This window comes from Ammospiza nelsoni, chromosome 1 (genome assembly GCF_027579445.1).
Source record: "Ammospiza nelsoni isolate bAmmNel1 chromosome 1, bAmmNel1.pri, whole genome shotgun sequence".
NCBI lineage: Eukaryota > Metazoa > Chordata > Aves > Passeriformes > Passerellidae > Ammospiza > Ammospiza nelsoni.
The window spans coordinates 14,461,683-14,476,799 of NC_080633.1; the positions used below are offsets into that span (position 1 = coordinate 14,461,683).

Genomic DNA, 15,117 nt, shown 5'->3' on the forward strand with positions numbered 1-15,117 from the left:
TTGAGATAGGCTACCTAAAGTGTCTGCTGACTGCAGCTTTCAAACGCCTCAGGGGGGACACCCATCGGTTTCAGCCTTCTCTTAATTTTTCAGAATCCAAGCAAAAACTCGAGAATTCCGGGAGAGGCAGGCTCGGGAGCGCGACTACGCGGAGATCCAGGAGTTTAACCGGGCGTTCGGCTGCGACGCGGATCCCATGTACGCCGGCATCGCCGCCTACGACTCCCCAAACAGCGGCACGGTGACGCTGAGCGCCCGGCCACAGAGCCCCAGGGAGGGACAGACTGCGGAGGCCTTGTACGCCCAGGTGAAGAAACCACGGAACTCAAAGTCTTCACCTGTGGACAGGTAAGCGCCACACATCAATCAGTGCACCCTATCAAAATCCGCCCTCGTGTTGCTTTGGTCATGGGACGTGGTTGTCCACATCAGTTGGAAAGGCAGAGCTGGATTTCTGTTAATGGCTTTTTAAAGCCTTTATGTAGAACAGTGTTGAATTTACTCAAATAAACTTGTTACAGTATGGGGTAGGAAAGTTGTTTTCTGCAAAGTAACTACATTTCTTCTCTTTCTTCAGATGGTTTGGAATTTTGGAATCACTGTTGGGTATCGTTAGAATTACATTCAAATTTTTAACATAATCAGGTTTATTGTCAAAGCTCTAGCAGATATGTTTGTGGAATACAACATTTCTAATCTACTTATAACTGTTACAAAATCTCTAAAAGGTTACTGTTGATATAGCAAAAATGGATTAAAGCTTACATGGATTCTAGTCCTACTGTAGTCCTGAAGTTCAGTCTAACAGGCTGAGATTTTTGATTAAGTATTGACCAAGTGAGCAAATTTTAAGTTACTTGTTGGGTTGTAGCTTATGATTTGTACTCTTCCTGCAGTTATCTGAACTATGTCTTTCTTGTTTTTATGATGGAACTGGGCAAAATTCTATTTTCTGTTGATGGAGTTCTGAGTTAATTTGAAAACCTGAAGCTAAAAGAGGAATGTATACTAACATAAAGTAAAAGTAGTGAGAGGCAGAATTCACTGGGGTTTTTTATGCTTTAACAGTGAAAATACACCTGTTTTCTTGGCTTACTATTGTAAACTTATAGTTCTGAATTTTCTCAGGATTACAAAAATTAAAACTAAAATGCTAGTGCAAGACATATTGTTCACTCATTTGGAACTTATTTATTTAGCTCATAGTCAAGCCATTCACTTTGTTTTCTACCTCATTCTTTCAGCAGAAAAATATTGAATTTTCAGTAAAATCAGCAAAGCAATGTCTTTGTCTGCAGTGTTTGAGATCTGTATAGCTTCTGCATGAGCAGTGGCATTCACCTTGCATATTCTGTTCTAGGTGGTAGTAGAGTAATTTATGTTTCAGCTAAATATCTAAAACTCTTTGAGGACTGAGAGTGTTGTACCTTACCCTCCACTTCATCTATTTTGGAAATTTTCTTTACATAATATTGATAAATATACATCCTCTAATATGGCAAACAAGAAAATTTCATCTGCATTGTGGAATGTTTACATTTTTACTAAAAATCGGTTGCACAGCTGCCTTTTTATTTTCTCAATCACACCATTCTCTTGCATTGTGTAAAAGGCCTACTTTTCATAGTAAATAATTTATATATTGTGGGTATATGTACATTATTTCAGTGAACGAAGCAAAATAATGTTAAAAGATGACAGCATCTGTGTCCTTGGAATTTTGTATTCCTCAGCCTTATATTGGCTGGCACTGGTATACCCAGGTGCCTGACATTTCAGCACTTTTGTGCCTTTGGAAATCAAGGTAGCTTGGTTGGATATGTCTGCCACGTGGTGACTCTCATGGCTTTTTTTGTTAGACCAAAGGCAGTGTTTCATGCTGGAGTTGAATGGCATCAATGTCACATCAACAAAAAAAAAGTTCTTTGATACAAACCTGGCACAGCAAAATAGGAGACCTGCGTGACCCAGTTAACTCTGTGTGGTGGCTGATAAAAGAGCCAGGAGAGAGTGAGTAAAGTGGAAGATAATGGAGTGCCAGGGGAATCTGATGTTAATCAGGTAGGTAGGACTAAAGAGCAGTGCAGTAGTTTTGTACATTCAGGCTGCTCCGGGAGCACGGAGGGTCCTGTCTCTCACAGCTGGATCATGCTGTGACAAAAGGAGAGACCCAGCACACACAATGGGCCTGAGCAAAGTGATAAAATGCAAGTAGGGTACCAGAAATGAGGCATGAAAAACCAACCCTGGTCCTGTGAAAAAGGGGGCCATACTTGACAAGAAACACCCAGAAAGAAATATTTAATTCAGATGTAAAAATACTATTATTTGCTATAATTGTACTCTGAAATACCTGTTCGGGGGTTTGAGGCATGAAGGTCTGGTGTATTAGGGTTTTCTTTCCTCTCCTCACATATGTATCAACAAGAGAGCTGTGGAGATGGTGAATCCCCCCTGGTTCCAGGAGACCTTCTGGGGAATGTTGCAGTGATGTGCACAGTCTCAGGCTCAAAGTTACCTCTCCAAGAAGCTGGATCTGCACTTTGGGGCTAATGCTGAGAGAGTGTGTCATAGAACCATGTAACAAATAGTTTGGATTGGAAAGGATTTTAAAGATCACCTGGCTGGGCGTGGAGGAGGTGTAAGAGCTGTGAGGGTGCAGCTTTCAGTTTTCCTTGAGGTGTGTGGAGGGTGTCTAGGAGCTTGACCTTTGTAATGTTCAGTGTGAGAGTCTGGATTATGGCTGAAATACCTGCCCAAAGGCTGCTCTATCTTTTACAGTTTTATCTTAGATATACTAAGAAAGCATCATCTGAGCATTTTTCTAAGAATCAGTTGGGACCATGTGGACCTGAGGTGCTTGCTAACTCTTTTGTCTCCTTGTCTGTAGAATATCCATCTCCTCACCCCATGTGCATTGCAGCCTCTTTCTTGCTATTCCTTTCCAGCAGTGAGACCTTCCTCTTTCACTTGGCATTGCCTATGATGCCCCTTTTGACACCAAGCATCCAAATGTCTCTGCTCAAGGCTCTCCTCCATCTCTCTTCTCTGCAGTCTGATTTATTCTCATAAAGCTACAAGAAATTTGATGACAAATAGTTGGTTGCAGTTCTGAATCCTTAAAATATTGTGTACATGAGTGTTCACCCGTGGTGAGTGTTATTTTCAGCGTGTTTTACTTCTTCTCCCTCCCATCCTTTCCTTTCTTCTGGATGATTCAGAGGTTACCCAAGTAGAGACAGTTGCTTCCAGCCTGGATGGAAAGGGAAATCACTCAGTGTGTTACCCTTGTGCTGAACTGCCAGGAGCTGGGAATGGCCAGGCTGTCTCAAATCTTTAGCACGTTCATATTAAAAGCAGCATTGTTTATATGGGAAATGTTATTTCTATTGAAGTTTGGTGCTTAGTGGCAAACAAAATTTGACATTTAAGTATGTCCAAAAGGTTATTTAAAAGTCTGTTACAAAGGAGCCTATAACAAAATGTCCCATAATAGTTTGCATACCATTGCTGAATACTTATGACAATTTTTTTTATGACTTCTAAGAGAATTAATGTGGCTGTGTGTGAGGCCTTGTCAGGGTTTGTTTTCCTTTAATATTCCCCCAGCTCTCTATTACTTTCATCAACACATGCCACCAACTGTTGTAAGTTTAACTGTATCATGGCAAATAGTGAACAGCAAAGTGGAGGACAAGTAGTCAACTGCTCATCAGTGTAGACACATAGTACAAAACAGTAGGAAGCACATGGTGATTCCTTAAACATTGTGTGTTCATTTCTCTAAATAGAAAGTAGATTGTATAATGTCAAAATACAGCAAAGGAGAAAAAGATTTTAACTCACTCATTGGAGACATGCACAGCTAGATGTGTGTAAGTGACAATGACTTGCCAATTTTACTGACAATGGCTATTAAAAAAACCCAGCCTGTAAATATTAAGTGCTACTCAAATATATCCTTACAGGATTTGAAACTGGTTTAGAACTACTTTAATGCAGATTTGTATTGCACCAGAGTTCAATCATTAATGGATATTTGGTGGAGTTTAGAGGAGAAAGTGTTGCTTGGTTGGTTGGTTTGGTTTTTCAGTGTTTGTATCAGTTATGGATGTAACACTAAAAAAGTTATTTTCTGCTCTTTATCCTAGAGACTGAAAGCAGATTGTCTTTCTTAGCAGAGGAGTTTATTGCTCAGAAGAAAGGAAGCTCTATCAATAAATAAATAAACAAATAAATAAACATGTTGGGAGAGATTGATGATCAGCCTAGCTGCATATACATGAGCTGCCCTTGTGACATCAGCTCCATCCAGTGCACTGACAGGGAATAGAGACAGGCTGCTAAGAAGTTTTTCACTTCTTCGTTAGGCATTGATGGAGTGAAGCAGAGGTGGAATGTATAATCTATGTTTATTTTATCATTTGGGAAAGAGGTGTCTCAAGAACATGGTTCTTGAGAATAAGGCTTTCAGCTTAGCTGAAAAATGTCTCTAGTATGTTTTGCATTACACAGAAGAGAAGCTGAACGACTGATCAATACTGCTTTTCATGTAGATGACAAGGATGCCATACAGTGGGGCTTTATGGCAATCACCTGACATCCAGAGCTGAGCACGATGCAGAAAGACAACTCCTAATGGCTGTCACTCTTTAATCATTTCCCACCAAGAGTGCATTGTCCTGAAATAAAATTGAAATAAAATAGGCACTGTGCTGCTGTAAATCTAAATAGCTTGAAAATAGTAGGTTAGACTCCTCCAGCTTGCTGAGGACATTTTAATGGAAACATAAATACCATAATCATATGCTTTTTGCATGCATTTTGCCATTAAAAGAAAAAACCTTCATTTTAGAAGGGAGACCTTTATGAACTGCTTTATTTTCTATCAGAAGTGGAATCAAGTTATGTCAAAGGAATATCTGGGAACTGAAAATAACCCCACTTCCTTTAACTGTCATCTGCTCAGTGCAAGGAGGCAAGATTGTTTTTTTCCAGGTCGGGTCACATACTTTCCTTGCTGCTTTTCCAAAAAGAATGGGAGAACATTTTATTAAGTTGTTAACTTTGATTTTCTCAGTAATATCTTTGTGCATAAATTGGCATGAGAGTAATGAAACCTGGAAACTGCATAGAAACACTCTAATATAATAAAAGAATATGTAAAAAGTGAAATAAGCAGACCCTGTCTTTCTAGTGTATATAAAATAACTCTTAGCAATAGCAGAATGGGTCATGAAAGCTATGAAATACTATATTGCTGGGCTTGGATAAATATTTGTTAAAAAAGCTGGCTCTTGTGCAGCTATATTAAACTTCTTTATTAGTAGTGTCAGTCACAGGAGTGCTCTTAAGTCTGTGTGATCATTTATGCCTAGGAATTGGAGCTTAGTGCCAGGCCCACCAGAGATAGAGATAGGAGTTATTACTTAGGGCAATGCATCCTGTAAATGCTAGGGTGTTTCTCAGAAGAAGAGATTTTTTGATGGTTCTAGAAGTTGACTTGAAGAGCACTTTCGTGGAGGGAAAGGCCATGGCCCTGCAAACCATCTATCCAGTGACATTTAAAACCTGCAGAGCTGTGCAGAGGGCTAACAACCTATATTGAATAAGATTATGAGTAAGCTCTTCCCTCCTACCTCTGTTTACTTCTCTTTGCTGATCAGGGAGTGTATTCCCATCTCCTGGATCCCTTGTTCTTCCCTGTTCATCACCCTCTGCCATCAGAGCCCTGCAGATACCAGGAACCACTCCTGCAGGTGAATATATTGAGAATACTCAAGTTGCAGGGACCTTTTTGTTTTGCAAACGCCATAAGTAATTGGTAATGTTTCAGAAATTAATAGTCAACAGCGTTTAAATCCTTACCTTCCAGTCAGTATCACTCTTTTGTGACATTACAAAGCTTCATTCCTGTGAGAGTCTGACTTCTGAAAAGACTTTCTTGGCCTACAAAATGGCACATATGCCATTATGGAATAATCAGACTCTCCAAGGCAAGCTGCCTGGAGAGCAGTGGGTTAATGAACTGTTTGCAGCTCTCTAATGTGTAAAACTGAAAAAAATACTTGGAAGTCATTGTGGTATTTTTCCTCCTCTGTCTGTTTTAACCCAGAGAAGGATTAGTTAGAGCCTCTGTGAGACTCTTCATGGGGTTTAATTTCACTTCAGCGCTAACACATTGGGGTTTTTTGTTTCTCTACCCTTCATCCTATAAGCCAGTAATCCTTGCCCCCAGGACTGCCTAAAAATTAGCTTGGTCTCTCATAGACCTGTGTATTTAGAACCCAATAGACACTATTAGCATTGGCATTTTATTATCTTAGGTTGGTTGTTTTCTTTTGTTCTTCCATCTTGATAGAATATAAGACAAGTTTTAATATAAATTCATGAGGATTTATGTAGGCTCCCTATTGTGAAAGTATGCAACTGCACTCTCCTGTTTGGGTTACCACTTTGGTGGAATAAATGGCAGACTTACAGTGAACTCTATTCAGGTCTCCCATTTTAATTACTTGGAAGTCCTGGTCTCTCTCTGAATAGATCCCAGGCACTGATACTGTTGTGAGAACTACATCACTCTCCATTTACCACAGCCTCACTGAAACCCCAGTGGTTTCTCTTCCCCTCTCCTCCGTCTGGCTCGCCGTGCGATCTGAAGTGTGACAGCTATTTGTTTGTTTTCACAAAAGCAGCTGGGGTTAGTACCTCTACAAATGGTTGCAGTGGGCAAATGCAGAGAGAGATAAGAGAGGTGAACTTCCCTCCCTGGGTTACAGGACCAGGAGGTGAAGAGGGGCCCACCCAAACGTGCCCTTGGTGCCCCTGCTCTGGGATGGGCTCCCGGGCTGGAAGCTGGGACTGTCTGCATAGCTGGGGGATTTTCAATGCCTTCAAGTGCACTTGAGAGACTGTTTATAAAAGGGGGGTCAAAACCTGTCACTTCAACACAAAATATTGGTAATTCAAATAAGTTGTGACTGAATTATGTGTAGTATTTTTGTTGGTATATTAGTACATTTTGCACACGGATATAGATCAGTTGCGTGTTTTGTTGCTTGGGTTTAAAAGAGAAAAACCTTTACTTTTTTTTCATATGGTAGAAGTTAATATTTAATTTTAAAAAAAAGGAAAAGAAAAACTATAATTATATATCCCAGTATGAAAAATCATGATGCAAAAGCTAGAAAAGGCCATGTCTCAGGCATCAAATGGTTATTGTGTGGCTTGAGATTGCAGTCCAGAAACCCAGCTGTGTGCATAACGTGCACATCATTTTTTCCCACTAATGCCATCAATGCAACTTGAACTTCTTCATCCTGAGAAAATTATGGGGAATATTTGAGTATACGAAGCTGAAAAAGCAAAGGCTTTCCGTTCATTAAATCAAGTGTTTTGATCCTACCGGTGTAAACTGCTAAAATCTGTTCTTTGCAAGTCCTACTAACCAAAATTTGTATTGCAAACTGATGTTGTGCCTCACTTGAACACCATAATTTAATCAGTTTAATTTGTTGTTGCTGTTGAATGTGGCCCTTTCTAAGTAGAATAAAAATTTATGATCTTTTTGTCTTTTATGTCCCTCCAGTCAACCCATCTGTTCCTCTTTGGTGAAGGATTCAGGCTTCTCCTTTCCAAGCATTTGAAGAGCTAGGGATTTTTCATTTTAGATTTTTCTGGTTATAGGAGAGGGGTGCAAAGGAAGAGCTTGTAGAGAATCCTGTATTTTCACAAAATCTTGGATTTTTACTTTCTTAAATTAAATATGCAATTTGAAGTTATATCTTTAATGTAGTTTAATGGATGAACAGTAAAATATTCTTCTAATGTTGGAGGGTTTGAAAGGGTTTTCCTTCTTTGCTATTTTTGTGAATGATACCTCCTTCCCAGATGAGATAAACTATATTTAACTACACTGTTTATCCTTATGGCCAGCCTTGTTTGTTTATGTGACCCACAAATCATCCTGCTTATGGTTAAAGTACTTTGTCACTGGAGGAAGTGGTGGAGTCTAATTGTGGGGAGGAATCCTCTGCAGTGAACTTCAGGAAGGAAAATAGCATCACTTCATATAGCTTGCAAGGGGAAGTGGTTAATTCCTTGTAACATATTGTAAACTCATTGAATGAAACATACCACACTGGCAGCCCTGGAAACTGAGAAATTGCTGAAAGATCTCATTTCAGTTTGTTCTTGGTTGGAAAGCTGAAAAACAGTGCTTTTCCACTCATCACTCAGAAAACAGTGTATATTCCTGCAGCCTTGTACTTCATGATATATTGTTAAAGAATTGGTTTATAAGGTGTTTGAAATCTTGTTCCTTAAGGCTCAAACACTGTGATGTGAAACATTGAAAGGTTTCTTGCGTGACCTATTTTATATGATTAGGTATTTCTGAAAAACATCAGACATTTCTAAAATCAGACTTACTTGCCATGAAAATTTTCATTCTTTAAAATACTAGTGGCATTTAAATAGCTTTTCAATTTGATTCATAGCACTCTTTCTTACATGATGGATGTATCAAATGTTATTATGGTAAATAGATGACATATTTGTAATGGATAGGTAATTTCATGTACCCAGAGTTTAGATAGTGATATAACATATAAGACTTAATTTATGAAAGAAAAAGCAGAGGAACAGATTTTGCTTCATTTTAATTTTTGTGTATAGTTTTGTAACAATGCATGGCATGCCTGAGCTCCATTGCTTTCTGTAATGAAATGTCTTCTGTGTGCAACAATTCATATTTTAATACAGCCTTCCCTCATTCCTAGGTTTCCATTTAAAAGGAAACAGTACAAACTGGAATGAAAAGAGAACACATAATTTCTACTCCCAACATTTGAAAAAAAAACAATTAGACTTCAAGGGATGTGAGAACTAATGTCCCTCAGACTTTTCATTTCCACTTATCTTTGGGATGGGAAGAGCTCTGACCTGGCAAACAAAGAAGACAGAAAATATTAGCATGGGTCTTTATTTCCCAAGACATAGTTCATGGCTCATTAACAGTGGTAGTATCTGTTCCTGTGCTGCAGAGAAAACAAGCAGAAGTTGCCTGTCGTTACTTTATAATTGTGTTAGTAGATATAGTGTGAAAAAAAGAAAGAAAAAAGGATAAAAAGAAGGCTTAGCTGTGTATTATTTTGTACATCATCTTAAACTGTGCTGTGTCTGCCAGCTTAAGATAAACTCTCTGCATATTGGCTAAAATGTCAAATTAACCCACCCATTTTTAGGATTGCTAAATGCCCATCAAGGAATGGAGGGTTGTGATGAAGGTATTTTAATTAGCAAAGTGTGATTTAAAGGTTGCAAAAATCAAAAAGAGCTTATTCATTTTTCATCAATAATAATTTTTGTTAATATTTCATCAGAACCTGCTGATTTGGAGACCACCTTCTGGGCTTTGATTCATTAGGACTGCAGACATAATTTAATTTTTTTCCCCTTTCCTCATTTTGTGATATGCTCTTTCATCTTTGAGACATTGTTAAGATGTTTCTAACATTCACAGATTGCTAATTGATCCAACTTTTTTTAAAAACTGTACTTAAGACAGAGGCTTCTTTTCTGTGGAAACAAGTTTCCATGCATTTGCTTTTATTAGTGTATTTTTCAATTTCTACATCTGATAAAAGTTCTCAAACAGACATTGAAAATGTAGGACTTGCATGGTTTTATATATGGCAAGTGAGGCAAAAATATTAGGGACATGATAGAGGGAATTTAAAAGAGTTGATAGAGTTATTAAGGTTATGCAGTTACTCCATTAGGCCTTTGTAGTTCATCTAGAACTAACTTGGTATTAAAACAGTGCTGTAAGTAATGGGTTTTTTTTGTCTAAATCTTTGGGGGAGAAGAGCAATTATGGGAATTTATGCAAAGGCATTTTATGAAAGGATGTACAATTAAAAGAAATTGCTCCTTCCACTTTAGTAGGGCTGTTCATTTAAGTTTTGTCTACATTATCATACTTTGGTAATTTCTAGTCCCCAAATGCACTTCTGTTACTATTTTAAGTTGAGCTTCATAACCTGTTTCTTCTTGGAAGATTTCCCTGCGGAGAAGTATCTGGAAAACTTTTCCATTTGGGTGCCTTGTCTGAGCAGCAGGGGCTGGTTGCTCAGCACAGTGGGTTGGAGCAGTCCAGGTGCTGTGGGCTGTACCCTGATCCTGCTCTGTGAGTGGCTGGAAAACCACCACAGTCTTCATCTTCCTTTGCTCATCTCAGTTGTGAAATGTGTCACACTGGGTGGGTGCCCCTGATTCTGTGGAGGCAACAGTGAACTAGAGAAAGGCCATCTTTTTCTTTTCTTCCACGAGGCCATTTTCCTCAGTTCAGTCTAATTAGAATTTCAGGAACGTCCTCTATGTCTTGCTTAGAGAGGCCAGAGCTGAGTTGTTTGTCCTGTGAAGCCACACTGAACAGTTCATGCAGGCTGAATTTCATTAGCTTTCATTAGTTGCACTATTCTGCTGTAGTTAAAATTGCTGCAGCTCAAGATGTCAGAATTTAGCAGGAAAATAGGCAAAGCCAACAGACCATTCAGTGTCAGAAATAATCCTACTTTATTTGAGCTCACACTTAATGTTTTTTATTATTCCTTCTCATGGGTCAGATGCCTCCATCTTTTATGTAGCAAGTCATACTAGTTTGCCCACATTCAGTAGAGCACATGCCCATGTGCAGAATGAAATGCAGATACAAGGATGTGTTTAACTGTGACAGAATTTTATGTGCATGTGCTTATGTCTCTCTGTATGTTTTTGTATTTGGAAAATCTCTAAAAATTCCTCTGCTCCAGAGGAAGTGACCTCCAGAAGCCATCTAGTCCAACCCCCTGCTCAGAGTGGGCTTGCTCAGGTCAAGTTGCTCAGGGTTGCAGTTGTGTCCTGAATATCTCTGAGGATGGAGATTTCATTTAGCTCCCTGGGTGCCTGTTCTAGTATTTGATCAGCTTCATGCTAGCTAGAAAAACAAAGGCAAAGAGAAAAAGCTTTTTATATCAGAATTTCCTGTCCTACTGTTTGTGTCCATTTTCTCTTATTCTAATGCTGTGCAACTCACAGAGGAGTCTGGTGTGTCTGTAAAAAATAAACTAAAAAACCCAACCAAAATTAATGAATCACTTAATGTAATATTTGGAATACAAAACAAGAGATTCAAATTTTTCAGGCATCAAAAGAAGTTTTAAAATAATAAGGATTGCCTTACAAAATAATTGTTATCATTGAACTTCTCCTTGAATGATTGTCAGTGTTGGCTTTTTTAGCTATTGCATTTTCATATTTCAGAATGCACTTACCTATGTCTTGTTTCTCCCAAATTATTTTGAAAACATGTTTTTTTTTCTCTACTGCACTCTCAAAACTTGAATAATAAGTCTTAGAACACAGATAACTCTTGATTCATCTTTAAATAAAGGAGGCTGCATAGAAGGTTGCCTTTTGTCCCTTAATTCACAGGTTTTGTATTACGCTTACAGCATTCAGCTCCACCAAAAATGATGCATCTAAAGTACCCTTAAAAATGACTTAGAGCTGTGTGTGTTGTTGGATTGCTCCTTACACACACTTAGTTCTGCTAGGGCAGGATTGCTGCTGTGTGGGATGTGTGGCTCTGACAGCCTTTCTTTTGCTAAAGGATTTTCTGTGTTTCTCTTTTAACACTGAGGTTCTGCAGCTCGTCTGCACAATTTCCTGGACAAAAAGAGCTCATAACTCCCAGAGAAAAGATACTGTGTTGGCAGTGAATTCTGAAACAGAGGCTTCTGAGCATTTCTCAAAGTCCTGCTTGCAATGTTCATTCTGGGCTAGGGTTTGCTGATGGTGAGTGCATTGCAGGAATGGAGGCTCAGGAGACACTGGGTGTCCTGTGGAGCTGAAGGGCCACACCAGAGGACAGAGGGGGAAAGGAAGCAACTCTGCTGTGGAGATCAGGAGCACTGCAGGATGGGGATCAGGGAGAGGAAGCTGCCTGCTGAGCTCTCTGGGACAAAGGGGAGCCAGCTATCCCCTCACCTGCAGGAAAAGAAATAATAGAAAAATCAGCTGCCCTCCTTGTAAGCACAAGTGAGGTATAAGATGGTCTGTGTGGGGTTATCTTTTATCTAGACAGTATATTTGCAAGGATCCTGAGGAACTCCATAGCCTTTAATGGGACCTGTAGTTAACATAAGTACATCTTCACTCCTCAGCTGATCCCCTCCCCAGTCCCTGCACTGACACCTGTGCAGTGACACACTGCTGCTCTTTAATTGCACATAAATCAGGGCCAGAGAGTGGAGACAAGCCAGGACACTATGGAAGGAGAATTTAAGTGTAAAACGTAATTACCTGGGCTGGAACATGGCCAGGGCACCAAGGTTAACACCTGTATTCTGGTGAGAACTGCCTGTTGATATTCTTCCAGAAACCATTTTCTACAGAGTTACAGAGAAGACCTTGTTAGTTACTTGGTCTGATCTCCTGTGCACACAAAATTTGTTCTTGCTGTTGTGTGTTCTGTCACTTGTGTAGTGCACATTGAAATGGGATATGCTCAACAGCATTATGTGGGCTCTTTCTCTTATAGCTCTTGTTTGAGAAGACAATTGCCTGATATTTAATCTATTTTTTTTTGTTTTATTGCTCCATGTTCTCTTGAATGTACTAAGGTCTAGAACAGAAAGACAAAAACCACCTGATATTCATGGTACCTGAGCATGTCCCTTGAGATACTAAGGAGTAAAAAAATACTTTGATAAATATTTGTGTTCCTCAGTCACAAAACAGCAAGTTAACTGCTGCTGAGAACTGAACACAGCAAGCTCAGCTATCACCACATCTCACCAGGAAAGACACAAAGTGTTACCATCTTCCTTTCCTTCTTTGTTCGTAGACAAATGCAACATCACTCCTTTTGTGTGCTTAGTTTAATTATATTTTTTATATTTTACCCTCTTATTTCATTATTTCATCTTCAGTCAATTTTTATTCTCTGGGTAGAACACAGGAGTGCCATTTCAAGCAACTCAACAGTCTCATCTTTCATCATTCTGCCTGAGCTACTCAAACCTCTTCACTGAGGCAATACTGAGAGTAGAGCTGCCTCTAGTCGTTCAAGAACTCTGAAAAGTGGTTTTAGATTTCTTTCTCAGTCAGGTATTAATCCTGTCTTAAAGTCCTCCATATTTTCATCTGAAGGTAGCTATGTCTTGAATACATATCTCTCTAGTAGGAGGAGAAATAAATTTTGTTCTGCTCTTGACCTTGTTCTTGATGGGTGTTTTTCATTTGTAAGAAGCCTACAGCATTTCAGAGGTTCTGCACAGTCTGTCCTGGTTTCATATTATGCCTGTCAGTGTTACCAGAGCATCTCTTCAGAGGAGGTCTGCAGGACATTGTATCTATTTGTCATGTGAGGCTGAATGGGGACATCCTGAAGGAAAACTGTCATTCCTACAGATTGAGCCAAGCCTTGGTAGCTGTGGCTGCAATATTTTATTCCTTACAGATGAGCACTGAAAAGGACTTCTGCGCATTCAGCAGCTGGGTACACAGTCTAGCATTCAAGTTAGGCAGTGTAAGATCAGATTTTTATTTTTTGTTGTTATTGGTTTTTATGGTTGATAGTATAGCGATCATTAATATTTCACTGGAATTTATTATAAAAGAGAATTATATTGTAATGTTAGAGGGAAATGTTGAAACTTTTATGTGATTTTAAATTGCTGTGTATCCAGTCTGACAAATTGTGCTAGTGCATAGAAAATAAAAGGAGCTAAGAGAAGTTAAAACTCGTGTAAGCAGAGGAAGGCAATTTTATACAGTAAATAAATACAATATTAGGAAGTATGACATGAGAGAAGTGCTGATGTGAGAGGAACATGAAAGTGAGAAGCATCATGCTGAGGACTAAGGATGAGACTGAGGTCGTGTGCCCAAGGCACAAAGAGCTCCCAGGCTTTGGACTTGGAGATGACAAGAAGGTGGGATGAAGATGGTTATAGGGGGTAAAGAAAGGTAATAATTACATTCCAGCAATCTTTAATGTGTGTCAGTAAGGTCCTTGGCCATGATATAATTCACACACAATTCACCATGATGCAATTAAATTCTGTTGTTATACTTTTTCCCCCACTATGAGCTCTCTTCAGGATTCACCTGAGATTAGGAAAACATACCTGAGCTCATTTATTCCCACCCTGCATCTTCAGCAGTGCTGCAGACACAAAAATGAAGCCTTGACTGCTGCATCCCATTTGATACCACATCAGAACAATTTAAAGACGCATAAAACAGCAGGAGCTGCAATGTAGGTGTTCAGGTTCTTGCTGCTCGGCCACATTACTATCTTGCTGTAACTGCAAGGGTGTTGCAAACTTGATTAAAAAAATTAATGATGAGAAACAAAGGGATGAGCAAAGAGACCAAAAGAAAAAAGTGAAGAAACCGTGCAAGAAGTTTATTGCATGCAAGTCATCCAATTATCCCTCAGAGCCCACATCCCTTGTCTAATTGCCTAAGTTGATCTTTCTTCAGGACTGAATGGATTAAATGAATAGCAGGCCTGGTGGAAAGCAGCCTATGGGAGGCATTTGGTGAACAGGCTTGCATGAACAGCAGAATAGAGTTTCTATTTGCTTCTGTTTGTCTGGGCCTTCTGTTATCAAAAGAGGAGCAACGAATGAAAAATATGAGGGCTTTTGATTAGTAAATAGTCCCTTTGGCTCGGAGTTGAGACGCTGGGGAATGCTGCAAAGCCTATCCTGATACTTTTTATGCTGTGCTAGTCTGTATGGTATATCTCTCTCTGGGATCATAAACTCTCACTTTACACTATATTAAGTTAATTTGAAAAACTGAAGGAAAACTTCTTCAGAATATCTCACTGCAAATCCACTAGGCACTGGAGAATGTCAGGGTTGAGCTGGCATTAGAATGACAGTCAGTGGCAGCCTGGATCCTTGTCTCACAGCAGCCACACGTGCCAAACTCACAATGGAGGAAAGACAACTGTCAGGCTTAATGTACCTTAAAGGCTTTCTGTTTAATGCATTCCTCTGCAAACACACCAGATAAGAAAGAGTCCTGTCTAACAATTTAGTAGCTCACTCTATTCTGCAA

At 39.3% G+C, this 15,117-nt stretch overlaps 1 protein-coding gene across 12 annotated transcripts in view; it reads left to right on the plus strand.

Annotated features, from left to right (window-relative positions):
• Positions 1-15,117, plus strand: part of PARD3 (par-3 family cell polarity regulator) — a 444,327-nt gene that overhangs the window by 346,111 nt on the left and 83,099 nt on the right. For all 12 annotated transcript variants that reach the window (XR_009420516.1, XM_059493593.1, XM_059493627.1 and 9 more), the window contains one exon: positions 94-348. Coding sequence is in view for 11 of the 12 variants with exons in the window: in XM_059493593.1 (XP_059349576.1) it covers positions 94-348 (255 nt within the window). In the remaining variant the exon portion in view is untranslated. The remainder of the gene's footprint in view (positions 1-93; positions 349-15,117) is intronic.